The sequence below is a fragment of the Apium graveolens genome, chromosome 4 (genome assembly GCF_009905375.1).
Source record: "Apium graveolens cultivar Ventura chromosome 4, ASM990537v1, whole genome shotgun sequence".
In the NCBI taxonomy this organism is placed as follows: domain Eukaryota; kingdom Viridiplantae; phylum Streptophyta; class Magnoliopsida; order Apiales; family Apiaceae; genus Apium; species Apium graveolens.
This window is the reverse complement of record NC_133650.1, coordinates 15,391,725-15,412,082: the sequence shown is the minus strand read 5'-3', so window position 1 is coordinate 15,412,082 and position 20,358 is coordinate 15,391,725. Positions and strand designations below refer to the sequence as shown.

The following is a 20,358-nucleotide window of genomic DNA, read 5'->3' as shown; positions in this document are numbered from 1 at the left end:
ATATTATTTACTCCCGAACCAATCGTGTTGTTGTGACAATTATGTGTGCTGAGAAGTCACGATTTTTTGCTCCTGACATGCTCATATCTGGCTTTTTGTTGATTCTGGAGCATCAATTTTATTCTTATAATTTAATTGTCATATTGATTCAATTTGTCAGTGTCCTGCGACCATTATGGACAGCATGAGCATAATAAGTGCCATAACCTGAAGGTTGATGGTATGTGATGGAGATCAAAAAGTGTCCCCTGAAATTCACAGTTGAGAGCATAAAATTAGAAGTATGAATTTCTAGGAAGCAAGCAAGGGAAACTCTCTGTAAAATTATATAATTTTACATCCCTTTAAGTCTAACTATCTAGGCTCTCATGTACACTCTAGTCCATAAAAGACTTAAAAATAAAGAGTGTTTTTATGATGCAATTTTAGTTGTTGCTAATTTGCACATCCTTCTTCCATGTCACATGTTTTTCATGGCATGCGTACATTATTAAGATATAAAACAAATTCAATACTAGCAGCAATAGTATTGATTTAATACACAAATGCATAAAACAATGGTCTTATTAATAATAGAATTAATAAATCCAGACATGGCCATGTAAAATTAAACCAAGGTGTGGTAAAAACATAGTATAGAATGCAGATCCTTGCTGATAATTTTAATTACCAATCTGCTTTTTTCACCTTTTTATATATAAATATGATAGATATACGTGAAATATGGATGATATCACAAACATGAAATTAATCGGATCAACGACGACTCATATTCATCTAATCGAGCCAAGCAAATAAATAATTGGATAACAAAACTTCCCTGAATGTTTTTAAACTTGGATGCCCAACTTGATGCTTGGTTCGTCAATTTGTTTTTCGCATATCAATTTCCAGGGACTTGTCTTCGAATCTGCGATTCACCAACCCTTTTATTATTTAAAAAATAAAATTGCGTAACAAAATCTTCCTCACGGGATAAACCGCGATTATATGGATTTTGGTTTAAGCTTCCTTGTACGTTCCCATAGGCGGCGCCAATATTACGATCAAATTTCTGATGATGATAGAATTTCCTTCGATCGTGTGTAGCGTCGTTTGGTCGGACCTGCAAGGAGAAAAATGCGAGGGTTTGTCCCCCCGATTCATCTTCGGTGTGAGAATCAGTAATCGGCCTTTCATGAGTAAGATTGAACGTACAAGAGCTATGATTGTACCAAAATTGTATATGTCATTGTCGTTAAAATTGTGTATATGATTGTGTGTATATATTGGTGTATTTATCCAAATCTCGGGTATAAATGTTTCGGCCGTTACATTCTAGTCCAACGGTTGGCTCCTGATTGCCTTATGCGCATTTGGCTTTTGGGCCTCATAAATCGGACCACTATAAGTAACATGTGGTATTATATTTGTAAATTTATAGAAACTTAACATAATTTAAATAGTATATATTCTTATTTATTAAATTAATTTGCTTCTGATTAATTACTGAAAGACATATTTCTCAAACAATATTAATTTTCGTTTTTAAAATACCGTTAAAAACACTTACATTTGAGGTAAATTTTATGAGATAATCTTATAAACGTAATTTTCTGAAAAATATATTAAAATGTGATTTGGTGAATTACGATAATGAAGCTTGAAATGTATGGGCGAATCCAGCATTAATTTGTCAAAGATTTTTAGCATATATACTCTGTAGAGATCTATACATAGATCTTGTTCCTCCGATCTTCATCCATTTAGTTGCTGAGTCAACTACGCAACTGCCCTCGGACAAAAAAATTTCATAAACAATTTTTTTACACTTTTTTTTCATATCCCTAGATTTCTTTACATTTCAAAATTTACCAAAAATAGTCAATCGGTCCCTCTATTTCCCCACTTTTTCTTTTTTTTCATACTACTTCTACCCCCACTATCTCCTTTTTATACATTAGAAATTAATGGGGGCCACCACTTCACCCACTTTTCTTTCTATTTTTTACTATTTTATACATATTTCTTGATCTCCGTACGAATGTGTTCTTAAAAAGCTGTGTCCACCTCCAATTTTTATTGGTGCATAAAACTAAAATATTCTCATATATATTTTTAAAATCTAATCCGTTGTGGAACACGATAAAAGTGTGCACGAATAAATCGAATGTGCAGATACATTAACTAATTTTTTATAATGAAAAGTAAAGCAACAATTGGGCCCCACAGGTAACAACAGAATGTAAAAAAAACCTGTTGCGTGAAAAAGTACATGCTCATGTTTTTTGGTGATTAATTATACATATGTATATATTATGATGGGAATTCTTGACCTTTTGAAATGGGAAAAGTGTTCAACAATTGGGGCAAGCTTTATTGGCAGTATGGTCATGTTTTCCCCACGGTATTGCTACAAAACTAGCTACTTATGTGAGAAAAAAGAGGCAGAGATAACTTTAAACAGAAGTTACAATTTTCTTTCTATGGTAATTATTTGATTATTGATGATAAATTGGAAACAGAAGAAGCCACAATAAAGCTTTTTGTTTCGCATTTTGACTTGCAATGACAATTGACACGACTAAAGAATCAAGGGTTGGAGAGCAAGGAGTGAAGTTGAACGGAAGTGTGTAGTGAGTGATATATATGCTTGAATAACATTATGCCATGGCATCTCATGAACCTTTTTGTACAAATTATTCTGCACTAGCAAATAATCTGCAGCTGTAAGGTGGCTATAAATAGCAGAGTATGAAAGAAAATTAAAAGCATGAGTAACAATATATGCAAAGAAGAGAGGTCTTACATGAAGATAAGAGTGTTTGTTTGGTAGCCAAGGATGACTTGCCTGGTCGCTGTGCTATTGGTTTAGCCTGTGTGTGAGGCCAAAGCTTGAGTTATCAGGCCGGTCTCCTTGGCTAACTTGACATGCTCTTCTTCTTCATGCTAGCCCCCCCTTCTCTTCTTCATCAACAAAATCAAGCTCTGCCGTATTCGCATACAATCTCATACTCACTATCTTGGTTCATTTTTATAAACATGTACTTGCATCCGTAACATCTATTTAGATACATTACATGCCATGGCATGGGTTCTTCATTTGTTACGTAACATATTTCAAAATTTCACGACTAGCTAACAAAAAGTTGGTGTAATAATTAGTTAACAAAAATTTGGCTGGAATAAATATTATGCTAGACTGTTGGAGTTGATTTTTGTTTTTTTGCAGTGACATGCGTGTTGTTCGGCTAGACCACCGAGTTAGAAATAGCAAGTGACTTAAGATGAACATTTTGCAATAGGCTTACAATTAGGCCCAAGACTCCTATTTTCAAAAGAGGCCACGCAATGGTCAATCAGAGATCATCTCCAATTAAAAGTTCTCTGGAATAACGATATGAAAATGCCACATACTGACTCCTCTGTCTCAGTCTTTAAATGTTTTATTATCCAAACAGAGACTTCAAATACGCGGTGTAAGTGTCCTCTTGCTTTTTAGATGATGACAAATTAGTCAGTGGAGTTGATAGTTTATCTGGAGCACCAAATCTGCTGAGTATTAACAATAATTAAAATATTAAACTCGACTCATCTTATCTATACCGACACAGAGTGTTTACTACGTGTGCTGCTCTTATGATGCCACAATTTCCAAGACAAACAAGTACGTGTCACCATCTTGTTAGGCCAATCCAACTTTCCCCATGCCTTTATAAACCCACGGCCTCAACCAGCTTAAGCACCACTGCAACTCAACTGCAAAACATCAAACACATATTTGAGCTTCTTAAATACTGCAACTCAATTTTTTTACAACTTTGAAAATGGCAAGCTACGGAGAAGGATATGGAGAACAGAAGCACCATGGAAGTGATGAATATGGCAATCCAGTTCGTCAGACAGACGAGTATGGGAACCCTGTTCAGCACACTAGTACTGGTGGAACCATGGGTGAGTATGGCACTGGTGGACTCACTGGTGCTGGTGCAACTGCCACACAAGGCATGCATGGCACTGGTGCTGCAACAGGTGCACATGGTGTTGGCTTGTCCACTGGCACTGCCACTCATGGTCAGTCCCAGCTTCACCGCTCGGGTAGCTCCAGCTCTAGCTCTGTAAGTGCCATCCATCTTACATCTCTTTAATTTTAGCCATTCAAATATTGTTTGTGTACGAACATTTGGATAAAATTTGATTATTAGATAATTTGATGACTGTGTCTGCGTACTAATTGTTGAAAATGGCAAATTTGGATTGTGTAGTCGGAGGATGATGGAATGGGAGGGAGAAGGAAGAAGGGGCTCAAGGAGAAGATAAAGGACCATTTGTCAGGTGGTCACAAGCAGGAGCAGCAGCAGACTACTACTGTAACTTCTACTCCAGTCACCGGAGGATCTTATGGTACTGAAGGTGGATATGGAGGAGAGCAGCCTCATGAGAAGAAAGGAATTATGGAGAAGATCAAGGATAAGCTGCCTGGAGGTGGTCACCATTGATTTCAGAGGCTGTTCTGCAACCATGTCATGGGCGTGACATTGGTTCTGTGTGTGTTTTCATATAATTGTAACCATGGAAATTAAATAGTGTGAACCACAGCTTTTATATATACTCTGTGGTTGGTGTGTGTTGTAAACATTGCATTTCTTTTACAATAAGCAGTAGTGGATGGTAACCGTTGCCGGGTTATCAGTTGCAGGCTGCGTGTATATTATGTATATGTGTTGTGTGAACTTTGGGGGGTTTCATATAATACTACAGATTACTGCATCTTTCGTAATGCGCTCTTCTCTAAACGGTAGTCAGATTTAGTTATTAAGCATTCACAAAAATCATTGTCAAGACACCAGACCTACTTAATTAGGCCACCTATCAACTTCTTTAAGTTGGCCTCTCAAGTCGGTCAAGTTAAAATTTTATGTACAACAACAAAAATCAAAAATAAAATAGTAGAAACACAGTCGTACTTGAGAAAATTTCAGAATATCATCTGTTTATAATACTATATTAGGGGTTCCAAAAATATAGTATTATAAACACAAGTATATGTACCATAGCCTAAACAATTTTCTCTCATCAATCCAAAATTAAAGCTAATTACTCCAACAAATAAAATACAATACAATGAGCTCAAACTCTTATTCAAATTACATCACCAAACTTTGTTATCTCAAAGTCAATACTCTTTATAATGTAGGAATCACATAAACATGCAAATTTAGAGGGAAAAACAGGATGTTAAACTCCACAGCCTCTTTGGCTATTTTGACATGCTCTTCTCCTTCATGCCATCTTAATGAAGAAGAGAATCAAGAGCATGTAAGCTGCCTTATTCACATTCGAAGTTACCGGTTATCCTAAAATTTTAACATGTTGGGAATTGAGATTACTAGAATCATACCTAATTTCAAACTGCATTTTTGTCAATTTCTTCTTGGTTTTGCTTATCATATAATTGGAAAGTTTTCATTCTTCATGCAAGGAACTAAAGATGCATGATTCATTAATCCGTAACCTTTGTTTTCTATCTCTGCTGCCGTGTTTTTTGTATAACCAGCATTTTGAGCAAAGAAATAGAATGCAAGAACTATGAACCTAAAGAAAAAGTGATCAACTGTACTTTACTTTATAAGAAAAAATTACAAGTGTATTGAACCGGATACAAGAACAACTAGTCATAATTAACAAGACAATTTATATAAATTAGTAAACACTTGGACCTGCAACTTCTCGAGATCCATTATTTGAGCCCCTCAGTTGTCTTGAGCTGGAATCCATTCAAGAGATCTTGATTGTTCAAAATGTACTCGAGTTGAAGTAAAACAATCAGGTGACTTTTAAACATTTTATGGAAACTAAACAATTTGTAAACAATTTAAAATGTTCTTGCAAAGTGTGCATATACAGAACAAGTAAAATAATTTATTTCCAAAAAAAAAGTTTAATTGTATCTTAAAATGGTTCGAAAATGTCACGTAACATGTTATGGTTAATTGATCTATCATATAATTAACATGATAGATCAACTATGCATTCATATCAATTTCGTCAATTAAAATAGTTCAAAATGACACGTCACCCTGTCACATCATTTTTGAACTATTTTTTTTACCAATTTTGGTCCTTTTGAATTTTGAATACCTAGGACTACTTTTCAGATTTTTGTGAATTAGATTCTGGGTGTGTTTGGTATTGATGTTGCAAACTGCAACAGTAGCTTTTCGCTGAAAAAGAAAAGTGTTTTTGCCTAAAACTGCTCTAAGAGAAAGTATGTCCCCCATGGTTTTAGAAAAACCTGCTTTTCAGCTGTTGCGGGAAGCAGATGTTGATTTCACCATCAAAACTTACCAAAAACATCATTATTTTTAATTTTTTGTATTAAAACATACACATATCAAAAATATTAACAAACATTAATCTGATTTTTACAAGAGCACTTTTTTATCACCACTTTTTCAAACCGTGCAGCAATTTTTAACAACAATCCCAAACAGAGCCTCTATCTAGTATATTCTAATCAACAATCAGGGTTTCAAAATAGTTTTAGTTCATGTCCATCTCCAATATTCAAAGCAAATACCAAAGTAATCACCAACAAGAAATTAGGGAATTTAGCGCGAAAGCAGCCCTAATGTGCTCCAAAAATTTGCCCAGTGTCCGAACATATATAGGTTGCACTAACATCATTGTTTTCTTGTTCAGGCTGCAAACTGTACCCCAGCTGCTAACTAATCAGTCTGCGTATTTATATGCATGCATATATATAGTTATGCTTATGCACGCTCTTTAACAATATCTTCAACAAATTTCCCCAGAGAAGTCATAAAGATGACCCATTTTCCGCCATAGCCACCCTACTCAATTCCTACATCTTGTTATCCTTGCTTCTCCTTCATGTCAGTCCCCTTCTATTCTTATTAAAGAAAATTAAGGTCACGTAAGCTGCCTCACATACATATGCATATTGTTGGAAAACCTTAGATAAAAAAAGAAGACACCTATATTTTTTTTTGGAGAGAACTTGTACTGCTATATTTCTTGTTTTTCTTTTCTTTTTCCACGTACCATTTCATCTTGATACTTCACTAAATATATATGGAGAAATTTTTAATGCCATTTGAAATCACAGATAAATACTTAATATATATATATATATATAAATATATGTATTTTTATAAGAGTTTCACAAGCCATAGAACATATAGCTCTGATGCCTCCTTCATTTTTATTCTTGCTTCTCTTTTTCTAAAACTCAAGGTAAACTAGCCATTATATAGGCTTTACAAACATATTAAAACTAACTATTACTAAAACTAACCACTACTAATTAATGGGTAAATTACATGTCCATAATTTACTCCATAACTCCACTACTCCACTACCCCACTACTAAACAATTCTAAATTAATATTTTTCTCTAATAATTAATCTATTGCTAAATATCTAATAATTAAATAAACAAATAATTAATAACTAAATTTAAGATTATTCCAACACATATGTATTATTGAACTCTTTTATAATATATATAGTTTAGTTTGTAATTTTATACTCCTACATTACATGGGTACTTGATGCTATATGTTACATAATTTAATGGTCTGCATATAGGATTTAAACTAATGTAAAGCACTTGTAAAGATTGCAAGCTTACTGTTATTTCTGGAAATGAAGATTACAAAAACTGAAGGATGACTCAGACACTGCAACAACTCGAAGTTTAACTCCTACTGTGAAAGCTATAAACCAGGAACTACTTCCTAGTTTATCTCCACGACTTCTAAACCAACTACAATTCCTAAAGATCAGATCAGGTCTTAGTGTATACATCACGTAAAAACACCAGACTTATTTAAATAAATAAATACATAAACAACTAATTATGTTTAGATTAAATAATAATCCAACAAACACCCCCTTAATCTAAACATAATTCAGCTCCTTAACACCCAGAAGTTTACGCATCCGCTCGAACTTAGCTACTAATAAAGCCTTGACATCTGCTCGCTGTTGCTCGGTACTCACATGCTTGATAACGATTGACCCATTTTCAACACATTCTCTAATGAAATGATAACGCACATCTATATGTTTACTACGTCTATGAAAAACTGGATTCCTGACCAAGTCTATAGCACTTTTGTTGTCAATGTAAATGACCACAGGACCTCCCTTCACATCTGTTATCTGACTTAATATCTTGCTCAACCAGATTCCTTGACATGCTGCTGCGGTGGCTGCCATGAATTCAGCTTCACACGATGACAGAGCTACACACCTTTATTTCTGTGATACCCAAGTGATCAAACTTTCATCTAAATAAAATGCCATTCCACCTGTACTCTTCCCATCCACGATGTCTCCTGCTAGATCACTATCCGAGAACCCTGACAGCAAGTAATTCCCACGACCTTTAGAATATATTAGACCATAATTAAGTGTGCCTTTAATGTACCTCAGGATTCGCTTAACAGCAGCGTGATGAAGGATAGTAGGTCGTTCCATGAATCGACTAGCAACACCAACCGCGTATGCGATATCTGGACATGTATGCACCAGATATCGAAGGCCACCAATGACACTTTTAAATTATGTGGAATTCACAGCTTTGCCCTGCTCATCCTTATGCAGTTGTAGCTTTGGTTCCATGGGGAACTTTACTGGATTGCAATCTGACATTCCTGCTTTCTCTAATACCTTCTTAGCATAGGCTGTTTGTTTAAGCTCGATAAAACTTTCCCATGAACAACTTCGATCCCGAGATAGTAAGATAGCTTACCCAAATTTGACATGTCAAACTCCCTGCTCATTTGAGACTTACAATGATATTCTTCACACTTGTCCCCGTGATAATCAGGTCATCAACATAAACCCCCACTATCAATGATTCTCCTCCTTCCCTTTTAACGTAAACTGCATGCTCCAGTGGGCATTTTATAAAACCAAGTTTTTCAAGACACTTGTTAAGCTGTGTGTACCACGCCCGAGGTGCCTGTCGAAGGCCATAGAGCGCCTTAAACAATCTGTAAACATTCCTCTTTTCTCCCTCTTTCACGTACCCTTTCGGTTGATTAACATAAATCTCTTCATACAGTTGGCCATTGAGGAAAGCTGACTTTACGTCCAATTGATGGACTTCCCACTCGTTCTTCGCTGTAGGAGTCGAACTGTTTCCATCCTTGTCACAGGGGTGAAAACCTCTTCAAAATCAACACCAAATTTCTGCACATAACCCTTGGCGACCGAGCGTGCTTTGTGTTTCAGTATTTCTCCATTTGTATCACGTTTAACTTTATAGACCCACTTCAAATCGATTGCACGGTGTCCTGCGGGAAGATCTGTTAATTCTCAGGTCTTGTTTCTCTCAATAGCATCAATCTCGCAGTCCATAGCTACCTTCCAAGCTCTTTCTTTTATTGCTAGACTGTAACACACGGGTTCATCAACACACTCCATGAGAAGCTCGACATCAATTTCCTCTGTCACAACGTATATGACACTGATTGACCTGGATTTTTGTGGAGGCTCGCTCCCATCGTAATTATCAATTGGTACTGATTCACTCTCCTGTGATTTCAAGGACTGTGGTGAACTTAGACTCGTTGCACTCGACGAGCTTGGTGAGAGAGATTGTGGTGTTGACTGATTTTCTTCCCCATCATATTGTTCATCATCTGTAGATACATGAGAGCCTTCATCTGTATCCTCCATTTCGAACTGAGTTCCAGTAACTATGAACGTGGATGTACCCTGTGCATTTTCAAAACATGGTTTCCACATCCAAGCCTCTCCTTCTTCGAAGACAACGTCCCTACTCACATGTATTGTCTTCGACTCAGGATCATACAACCTGTAGGCTTTTGTTCCCGATTCCCTTCCGAGATGGACCACCCGTTTGCACCTGTCATCCAGCTTTTTTACATGCACATTAGGAATTTTCATGTGGGCTATGCATCCAAACACCTTCAAGTACTCCCATTGTGGTTTTTGTTTGGACCATCCTTCATACGGAGTTTTTCCTGACACTGCACGAGTGGGCAACCTGTTCAATAAGTAGACAGCATACCTCATTGCTTCTCCCCACATGTATGATGACAGTCCTCTTTCCTTCAGCAAGCTCCTGCCCATGGCTACAACAGTTCTATTGCGACGTTCCACCACACCATTCTGCTGTGGTGAGTATGGTGTGGTGTAATGTCTAATAATTCCCAACTCAGCACAGTAAGAAGTGAAATACTTGGAACAAAACTCACCCCCTCTATCTGTTCTTAACACTTTTATAACTTGCTTGGATTCCTTTTCTACTTGAGCCTTAAATATTTTAAAACATGCAAATGCCTCGTCCTTGCTCTTAAGCATATATATCCACATAGCACGACTATAGTCATCAACAAATAGAAGAAAATATTTATTACCAGATAGAGTCGGAGGTGATATCGGGCCACAAATATCAGCATGCACCGGTTCCAGTCGCTCCTTAGCACAAAAATTGGTTTGAGTTGGAAATAGATGCCTTGTTTACTTTGACATTAGACATCCCTTGCACACCCTTTTTGGCGAGATAAGCTCAGGTATTCCACAAACCATTTTATTTCGTGACATGAGTGTCATCGCTTGAAAATTGACATGGCCCAATCTGGAGTGCCACAGCCACGATATCTCATCTGTCTTTGCGAGTAAACACATGTCTCTGGTTTCATGGACAGTCACCTTGTACAGTCTGTTTTCAGACCGTTTAACCTTCATAATCAGCTGATTTGTACTGTCATGTACCCACAGGAACTCGCCATCGATCATCTCCCTGCTACCTCCTTCTGCCAGTTGCCCCAAGCTGATTATGTTGTTGCATAAACTGGGAATGAAATACACTTCTTTGAGTATTTCAGACCGTTTAACCTTCATAATCAGCTGATTTGTACTGTCATGTACCCACAGGAACTCGCCATCGATCATCACCATGCTACCTGCTTCTGCCAGTTGCCCCAAGCTGATTATGTTGTTGCATAAACTGGGAACGAAATACACTTCTTTGAGTATGCATTCCTTCCCATCGTTCGTTACAAAATTTACAGAACCTCTGCCCTGTATTTGTACTGTTGAACCATCCCCAAATCTGACCTTTCCAGTCACACCATTATCTATTTCCCTAAACATTGAGCGCTGGCCTGACATGTGATTGCTAGCGCCATTGTCGAGGTACCACACACTCGACTTGATACCCTCACTATTCTCTGTGTTACACAATTTTGGTGTCACTCCTTTTTCGTTTAACAAGACCACATCTCTGATGTTCTTGCACTCAGCAAGTAGAAGTGTGGGTTTATCATCCGTGACTTGTGCTAGGTTCACCTCGTTCCTTGGTGCAGCGTCCCGTTTAGGCTTTCGACACTCTGCTGCGTAGTGCCCATATGCACTACAATTAAAACAACGTATTTTGCTCCTGTCTCGCCCACCTCGTACAAAGCCTCTGCCACCAGCATCGCCTTGATTGCGAGTGCCCCCTCTACTTCGTCTTAGCCACTCTTCCCGTGTGAGAAGTAGCTGCCCTTCTTTACTTTCTCTTTTAGTCCATTCTTCCTTTGTGAGGAGAAGCTGCTGTTCACCTCGATTCTCAACTTGCCCACGTAGTCGTTCTTCATGTGCCTTAAGAGAGCCAATGGTTTCCTCCACGGACATTGTCTCCACATCACCAAATTGTTCTATGGTGGATGCTATCTGCAGAAACTTTGCAGGTACAGCCCGAAGGATCTTCTTCACCACATATGCTTCTTCAATTTGTTCCCCCAACGCTCGGATATTTGTCACCAAGCCATTCAATTTCATGCAGAAATCATCCAGTTGTTCAGTCTCTTTCATAGAAAGAGATTCAAACTCTGTTTTAAGAGTTTGTACATTTGCCTTCTTTACCTTGTCAGCTCCCAGGTGTACTGTCTTTATCGCCTCCCATGCACTTTTTGATGTGTTTTTATCAGCGATTGACAGCAACAATTCTTCCGGAATTCCTTGATAGATGATAGCCATCGCTCTTTTGTCCACCTTGTCTTCAATAGCAGCCTTAGAATCCTTTGGTTTAATTGCCTCCCACACGCTGTGTGCTTGCATAAATACTTTCATTTTCATAGCCCACGTCGTGTAGTTAGTTTTTGACAACAATGGATAGCTCAATCCAAATGAACTCTCCTTGGTCTTTGCAGCCTCCATCGTCGAGCAGTGTTGGGTCTGTTGAACGTAAGGCTCTGATACCAGATATAGGATTTAAACTAATGTAAAGCACTTGTAAAGATTGCAAGCTTACTGTTATTTCTGGAAATGAAGATTACAAAAACTGAAGGATGACTCAGACACTGCAACAACTCGAAGTTTAACTCCTACTGTGAAAGCTATAAACCAGGAACTACTTCCTAGTTTATCTCCACGACTTCTAAACCAACTACAATTCCTAAAGATCAGATCAGGTCTTAGTGTATACATCACGTAAAAACACCAGACTTATTTAAATAAATAAATACATAAACAACTAATTATGTTTAGATTAAATAATAATCCAACATGCAGATGTTCTTTCAAATTCTGAGACACAATTTTCACCCACATTTTGTGACTAGCCTGATTCATTTTTATAAAGATGTACTTGCGTTCGTAACAGAGATATAGATTTCGTAACGTAGATGTAGAATCGTACCATAGCTATGGATACGCACGTAACTATGTTATAGTTACATACATAGATATTAAGATCAAGTCTTTCCGCGGAATGTATTCATATATTAAGATTTTTGTTCACTCGAATGAACATTAATATTGGACTCTTGGAGCTCACAGGTTTTTTTGTAAGTCACATGTCTATGTAGCAACTAGTGAGCGATTTGATGACATTATTATGGCAGTAAAGTTTCAGTACCTAAGCTTAGCCCACCAGGCAAGACTAAACTTAATGATGTCCAAAAATAATCATATACCTGGCTTACAATTGGGCCTAAGACCATTAAAAGTAGGCTTTCAGTTTCAAAAGAGACCACGCAATGGGTCAGCCTGGTTGAACAGAGATCATCTTCAAATGAAATTCATCTAGAATGAGGAAATGAAAATGCCACATACCGACTCATGTGTCTCAGTCTTTAAATGTTTATTATCTGAACTCAGGCTTCAAATACGCGGTGAAGTGTCCTCTTACTTTTTAGATGTTGACAAATTAGTCAGTGGAGTTGATAGGGTTTATACGTAGCACCAAATCTGCTGAGTAATAACAATATCATTAAATATTAAACTCGAATCATCTTATCTTTACCGACAGAGTGTTTACTACGTGTGCTGCTCTTATGGTGCCACAATTTCCAAGACAAACACGTGTCACCATCTTGTTAGGCCAATCCAACTTTCCCCATGCCTTTATAAACCCACGTCCCCAACCAGCTTAAGCACCACTGCAACTCAACTGCCAAATATCAAGCAATCACTTCTAATACTTATCGAGCTTCTTGTATATTGTTAACTAGAACTTTGAAAATGGCAAGCTATGGAGAAGGATATGGAGGACAGAAGCACCAAGGAAGTGATGAATATGGGAACCCAGTTCGTCAGACAGACGAGTATGGGAACCCTGTTCAGCACACTAGTACTGGTGGAACCATGGGTGAGTATGGCACTGGTGGACTCACTGGTGCTGGTGCAACTGCCACACAAGGCATGCATGGCACTGGTGCTGCAACAGGTGCACATGGTGTTGGCTTGTCCACTGGCACTGCCACTCATGGTCAGTCCCAGCTTCACCGCTCGGGTAGCTCCAGCTCTAGCTCTGTAAGTGCCATCCATCTTACATCTCTTTAATCTTAGCCATTCAAATATTGTTTGTGTACGAACATTTGGATAAAATTTGATTATTAGATAATTTGATGACTGTGTCTGTGTACTAATTGTTGAAAAATGGCAATTTTGGATTGTGTAGTCGGAGGATGATGGAATGGGAGGGAGAAGGAAGAAGGGGCTCAAGGACAAGATAAAGGACCATTTGCCAGGTGGCCACAAGCAGGAGCAGCAGCAGACTACTACTGTAACTTCTACTCCAGTCACCGGAGGATCTTATGGTACTGAAGGAGGATATGGAGAGCAGCCTCACGAGAAGAAAGGAATTATGGAGAAGATCAAGGATAAGCTGCCCGGCGGTGGTCACCACTGATTTCAGAGGCTGTTCTGCAATCATGTCATGGCCGTGACATTGGTTCTGTGTGTGTTTTCATATATATAATTGTAACCACAGCTTTTATACTATGTGGTCAGTATGTTGTGAACATTGTGTTTCTTTTACAATAAGCAGCACTGGTTGGTAACCCTTGTCAGGTTATCAGTTGCAGGCTGCGTCTGTGTATATCTGTTGTGTGTGAACCTGTGAGGTTTCGTATAATACAAATTATGAGCGTTTTGTATTACGATTGTGTTTTTTTAGTAATATGATTGTCTTGACTTACATAGCAAACTATCGCCACTGCAACCCTGAAAAGAATTGAAACATATATCTTCTGTATTACGCTCTTTGCTGAACGAAGTCATATTTAGTTACCAAGCATTTAACAGAAAATAAGCAATCACAGAAAATCACCGGCGTACTTGAGAAGTTTTCAGACTACAATTCTATCATTTACGGGATTCCAGATAAACACTATTTTCAAAAAAGAAACAAATATGTTCCTAAAATACTTTACTATTAGGATCTAGGAACATGAAAGATTACGATATGCTCCTTGCTAGTATCAGTATATATACCGCCTGAAAATACAACAAACTGTCAGGAGAAATCGAACCTGCAACTGAATACTAAACAAGTTTAGTAATTTAGCAAAAAAAAAAACAACAAACGTCATATAGGTAGTCAATTTATAAGTCAAAATGTTATATTGGCAAAAGTAGATTCAACTTCACAAGATAGGTCCATCATTCATTGGTGAACAGGGACAGCAAACCTCCAGTCCTCCGTGAACATTAAGCTACTTTCCCTACCTAATCTCCTTTTTGTATGCGGGAAGTATACAGTTCTTCCGTACTGGTATCCTCTCTGGGAATTAACACTCATGTTTTCCAAGTTAACTTCTGTTTAGCGCTATTACCTTCTGTTACAAGGAAGACTGAAGCCGATAACCGAGGATCATCACCATCATTATAAAACAGCAAGTTGTGGCGTCTGGGCCAATTAGGCATACACTAAAAAGAGAAGAGCTTGATTTCCTGTACTCAATTTCTCGCCAAAGCCTATCCTTAACCCGTGGCATCGCCATACTGTCAGTGTCACTCTTGTGGACAGGATCACAAGATCACCTTTGCAATGGCACATCAGATGCTATCAATATTTAATAGTTTAACCTAGTTGAATGGATAGGTTGATCAAAACTGCTACTCATGTTACAATTAAACATCAATGCAACAAAACATAAATAAACAGTGGTACATTTTCATCCTCGGATATATGCAAGGACTCTGCAGCCAAGTGTTGTTCCTATATACACAATCTAATAGTCATTTAAAATCGGAGGCCGATGGGAGGGACGCTAAAAACATGAGATGTAACATGACTGTGTTTCCTGAAGCAGATCTAATAACTCGTGACTACAGAAGAACATATCCCAAGCTTCGCGAGGGAAAACATTTCACCAATAAACAATAACTTCCAGAGATCTCCATTGTACAGTACCTTAAGAGCATGCCTTTGTCAGTTTTACTGATTTTTTGAGTGATGCAAAACCTCCTTTAAAACAGAAGCAATCCTATGTGACATGTGCCTTTCCAAGAACATTTCTTTTACTCTTTCATAACCCTTTTTCCCCATCGTCAGTCGCCTTTCAACATGAGTTGCAAGTTTGACTATATTTTTCGCCAGAGGAGTTACACCTTCTTTCCCAGCAGGATGCAGCAAACCTGTTGATCCATTTACGACAATTTCTGTAGTTCCCCCTGCTGCTGTACCCTGGCATAAATGTTAGGTAACAATAATAAGGATGTAAACATACAATTTAATTAGAATGGACAAAAAACTTGCAACTACAGCACCGATGGCTAGTTGGTACCGTGTCAACACAGTGTAATGATTTACCAGTACAGGTAGCTGGAAGGCCATGGCTTCAATGCTTATCCTCCCAAAGCACTCCCCACGACCCTAAGCATGTTACAGAGACAAGTTAGTGTAATTATCAGAAACTGTCATGAAAAACTAATGTACACATGCAGAGGCACAGTACATTGAATGGAGTTTAAACCAAAAACCAATAATTGTTTATATCCTACGAATATAAGTCACCCCTGGCCCTGGTCATCTGTACAACACTTCCTTCCTTTTCTATCATCCTTGTCAAGTTACACCCCGAGTCCCAAATATCCTTTTTCTTCTTGTTTACGTGCTTCTCAAATAATTAGAAAACGTTATGCTTTGATATTCAATTTTCCTTTATATAAGTTTTAGATGGAAAAGTTGCAATATTAAGATGATACCCAAAGAACTAGGGAAGAAAAAGGAAGAAAATAATCAACTGAATATAAAAATTGTACACAATGGTGAAAGAAAATAACAGATGCCACAGAACAAATGTACAAACACTGCACTACAAGTGTGGACAAGGGACCAAATACCTGGGAGTTCTGCACAAGTACGTCAACCGCTGCTAGATAAGGGGCTACTGTCAGAGTTTTGTTTACAAAATGAACCCGATGTTGTATTTTCTTTAATAATACAAAATTACGCAGCTCTGTCTCAAACTTGGTCTGAACAGTCATGTCACTGCCTACAATAACTGCATGTATTGATGGCACTTGTAACTTCTGTTCTTGAATTAATCTCAAACTCTCGTCAAATGCACGCAAGAATAAGTCTTGACCCTTTCCACGGGAAACACCTACATTTTTCACCATTAGTATGTGTAGTCATACTCACACAAAGCTTTGATGTACATATCTCGAGATATGGGCAAACTTTTTTTTTCCTTTAATATTACAATTTGATAGGCAAGACTAATTCTTTGTACTTTTGTCAAGTGATATTCTAATAGTGAGTGACATTTGGAACTACAAATACAGTTGAACATAAACTATATTTGTTTGACTACAATTGCAGTTACGTATTCCATGTTTAAAATCCTAAAGAATATTAATATTATACAATAAGAGTTCCCTTTGTTTCTCCATTTTTTCCGTTATATTTCATTTACCGTGCCTGTGATATGTTAATATACAGTTAGGACATGCATTTACTCAAATTTTTATATTTACTCTCTGAAAACTACCTAAATTTAGGTAAAGATTCCTTCTTGACTTGTGCATTAATTAAAAAATAACTATATACACATCACATATAATTTTAAAATGTTCAAGTGCAATTTTTTTTGTAAAGCAAAAGAAAGCATACTATTAATATGTGCAAAAAGTATATCTTCATTTCGCACTCCAAGGGCTTCCCGGACATGCTCCCGCAAAATCCTTTTTGCCACTCTATCTTCAGCAACTTCCATAAGTTCATTACTGTTTCCAAGGTGGACAACATACGTCTTTGGCATCTTAATCCTACATAGGAAAGAATAATAACATTAATTGATAATCAAAAGTAGCAGATGTTGATGATATCAGACTGCAACATCTTGACATTTAACTCATGGTTTCCGTTGAACTGTGTATTCCTGAGTAAACACACCATTTATGTATTTAGATCCATAAGTGACCGTTGGAGGGTTAAGCTTTAACATCTCTATATGATTGCAATAATGAAGTTTCTTTTAGCTAGTAGTACAACCAAGCAATCATGTTTGATTGCATGAGTCGAGAACTACGGAAACTAATATTGTTGGTAAAAATTCTTAAATACCTTAAACGCTCTTGTGTCCTGTTCTTCCAGTATTCTGCTGTTACATGTGAATCAATCATAGCACCAGCAACCAAAGGAAGATGCTTTACATAATCCAAATTGAAATAATGTCCACGCATTTCATGGATCCACCATAACACTTTTGGGAGAACACGAGGAACATTTTCCTTAAGAACAGCATCCAGCCACTTCCCAGCAACAGCAGTGTTTAGAATAACCATATCAGCTTTTAATGCCACCTTTACAGCTTCCTGACTTTTTGCAGAGACGACCTTACAAGATATAAGTTATTATCACAAAATGGGTGAAATAAGAGAGGAAGTTGCTCTAAATAATATATCACCGCCAGAAAGCAGCATATATTTCTTATAAGGCTAGAGCCACATATCATAATCACTCTTATTATTTTTACAGTAATTACGAGATTGGTATTCTAAAGAGGAACTGCAGGCAAAACATTGCAAACTAATATCAGTTAAAGGTTATAAGAAGAAATATGGAATCTCCTGATGTGAGAGTTGCATGCAACTTTTTGTAGTTTATTCCAACAAATGAGTTTGTAAAACTTAACTAAATTCTGTAATGCCATAAAACCAGAAATTAATATGATTCACATAGAGGAAAAAAAATATGCTAAACTGCCCTTAAGATGCAAGCATAGCGAAATATTGTTAAAAGTAATATATATAAACCTGCACTCCTCGATCGAGCATTTTGTTCTCCAAAGCGTATGTCACCTGATCTGCTCCTGTTGGCTTCTGGTTTGTTATCCAACAAACCTCGGAGCCGGCACCTCTCAAGAGAAAAGCCAGTTCCATAAGCAATAATGGTCCACCTGAAGCATATAAGTATGTTACCTTAAGATTGCAACATTCTGTGTTTAAATAGAATGAAGTATTTTTTGTAACTTGAAAGACATTAAGCAAAGTATAAAATAAAGCCTTATGATACATATTTGTGTGTAGCCTCAAATGAAAACTGAATCGTAATATAAACTAAAATCTCATCACAACTACACATAATGTATAGTTCAATGGCTGAACTAGTTTGAATTAATTAGTCTGTGACCAGTAATGCGTATTAGAGTTTAGAACGGTAATTGATACTGGCAATTTGTATCATTTCGACTGCATTTTGTATCTGGTTTAGGCCTAGCGACAGTTTTCTGCATTCTGTATCAGGTTTAGGCCTAACGACAGTTTTCTGCATTTTGTATCAGTTTTAGGCCTAACAACAGTTTTCACTGGAGCATGACTCTTAACATATATAAGCTAATTTACAAATTAAAAAAATTATTGTTTAAATATGCTTGCACATAAAACCTTAATTTATAATTTAGGAAAAAAGAAACCTTAATCTGTAGAAATATACACCTTTTTTCATAATCATGGTAGGCATCCCAAAGTGCACTTCAAGTTCATATTCTTCAATAAGCTAAAATCAAGGTTTAAAGTGCATTACTTTAAACATTGAGGACGTGTGCAAGATCCCTTTAGTATATATAATTTGTACACACTTCAGAAATAACAAAAAATTTAAAAAACTAACACGAACAAGTTTGATCATTTTCAGCGAATAATTATAACACATTGTCACTAGGTATCATAATCCTACGGAAATGAACTCTGAAGATCAATCGAAGTTTAGTCGATTCGATAACACAAGGACGAACATGACTTCCAAACAAAGTTTGAACGTTCTCAATTAATGTTTGGATAAAAATATTTTCCGGTCAAATGCTTGCTCTATTTCGTCGTTTTTAGGCTTATTGAGTTTTTACTTAATTTCGGAACTATATTTCCATTTCCATATAGTTCCGAAATTAAGTAAAAACTCGTTTTTAGGCTTATTGAGTTTTTACTTAATTTCGGAACTATATGGAAATGGAAATATAGTTCCGAAATTAAGTAAAAACTCAATAAGCCTAAAAACGACGAAATAGAGCAAGCATTTGAACCTAAGGGCAAACAATCACATATCGAGTAACCATTACATAGCAATCAATTAATGTGGAATTCAAATTAAACAAATAAATAAACAAAAATACATAAAAATTAAAATCGAAGAATGAATAGGGGAAATAAGCAAACCAGAGAGAGAAAGCTCGTGAGAAACTAAGAGAACGAGTTTAGACTTAATGAAACTGAGTGGATTGAGAGCAGGACCGAGTGGAGCAACCGAGTTGAATCGCTGGTCGACTTGAAGCTGAGAACACTGAGTCGAGGAATCGAAAGCAGCTCGAATAATAAACGCAAACGCAGCAATTAGAGATAAGAGTATAAACAAGCGTAATAGCCATCGTTTGTGTAGGATTGAAGAGAGGGAGTAAGATGAAGATGATTGCTTCGCCATTTAATTAATTAATTAAATGTCGAACAATGAAGAAACAATCAGTGTGTGTATCATCTAGTTAGTGTGTATAAACTGAGGCTGGATCTATCTTCTCTCGTCAATGCGCATGCTCGCAGATCGCCTCACCTGCTGTGTTGTCGTCTTGGGGTCTGTTATGTTTTTATGACGTAAAATGTAATTTGATGATT

The 20,358-nt window shown here is 37.0% G+C and overlaps 3 protein-coding genes across 4 annotated transcripts; 2 read left to right on the top strand and 1 right to left on the bottom strand.

Moving 5' to 3' along the window:
• The first annotated feature begins 3,716 nt into the window (after positions 1-3,716).
• LOC141717806 (uncharacterized) lies at positions 3,717-4,759 on the top strand. Its single transcript, XM_074520009.1, has 2 exons — positions 3,717-4,097; positions 4,245-4,759. Exons 1-2 carry the CDS (start codon positions 3,807-3,809, stop codon positions 4,476-4,478), a joined length of 525 nt encoding a protein of 174 aa, XP_074376110.1. The 5' UTR covers positions 3,717-3,806; the 3' UTR covers positions 4,479-4,759.
• Positions 4,760-13,389: 8,630 nt separating this feature from the next.
• LOC141717807 (dehydrin DHN4-like) lies at positions 13,390-14,405 on the top strand. Its single transcript, XM_074520010.1, has 2 exons — positions 13,390-13,776; positions 13,925-14,405. Exons 1-2 carry the CDS (start codon positions 13,486-13,488, stop codon positions 14,153-14,155), a joined length of 522 nt encoding a protein of 173 aa, XP_074376111.1. The 5' UTR covers positions 13,390-13,485; the 3' UTR covers positions 14,156-14,405.
• A 379-nt stretch (positions 14,406-14,784) lies between these two features.
• Positions 14,785-20,346, bottom strand: LOC141717805 (uncharacterized). Of its 2 annotated transcripts, none has more exons than XM_074520007.1 (7): positions 19,909-20,345; positions 18,511-18,653; positions 17,819-18,090; positions 17,366-17,520; positions 16,594-16,856; positions 16,061-16,123; positions 14,785-15,934 (listed from the first exon to the last, which is right to left on the bottom strand). In XM_074520007.1, the coding sequence occupies exons 1-7, from the start codon at positions 20,168-20,170 to the stop codon at positions 15,686-15,688; spliced, it is 1,407 nt and encodes a 468-aa protein (XP_074376108.1). In that variant the 5' UTR covers positions 20,171-20,345; the 3' UTR covers positions 14,785-15,685. The 2 variants fall into 2 exon arrangements, with proteins under 2 accessions (XP_074376108.1, XP_074376109.1); XM_074520008.1 differs by having other exon boundaries at positions 15,761-15,934; positions 16,035-16,123; positions 19,909-20,346.
• Positions 20,347-20,358: the final 12 nt, after the last annotated feature.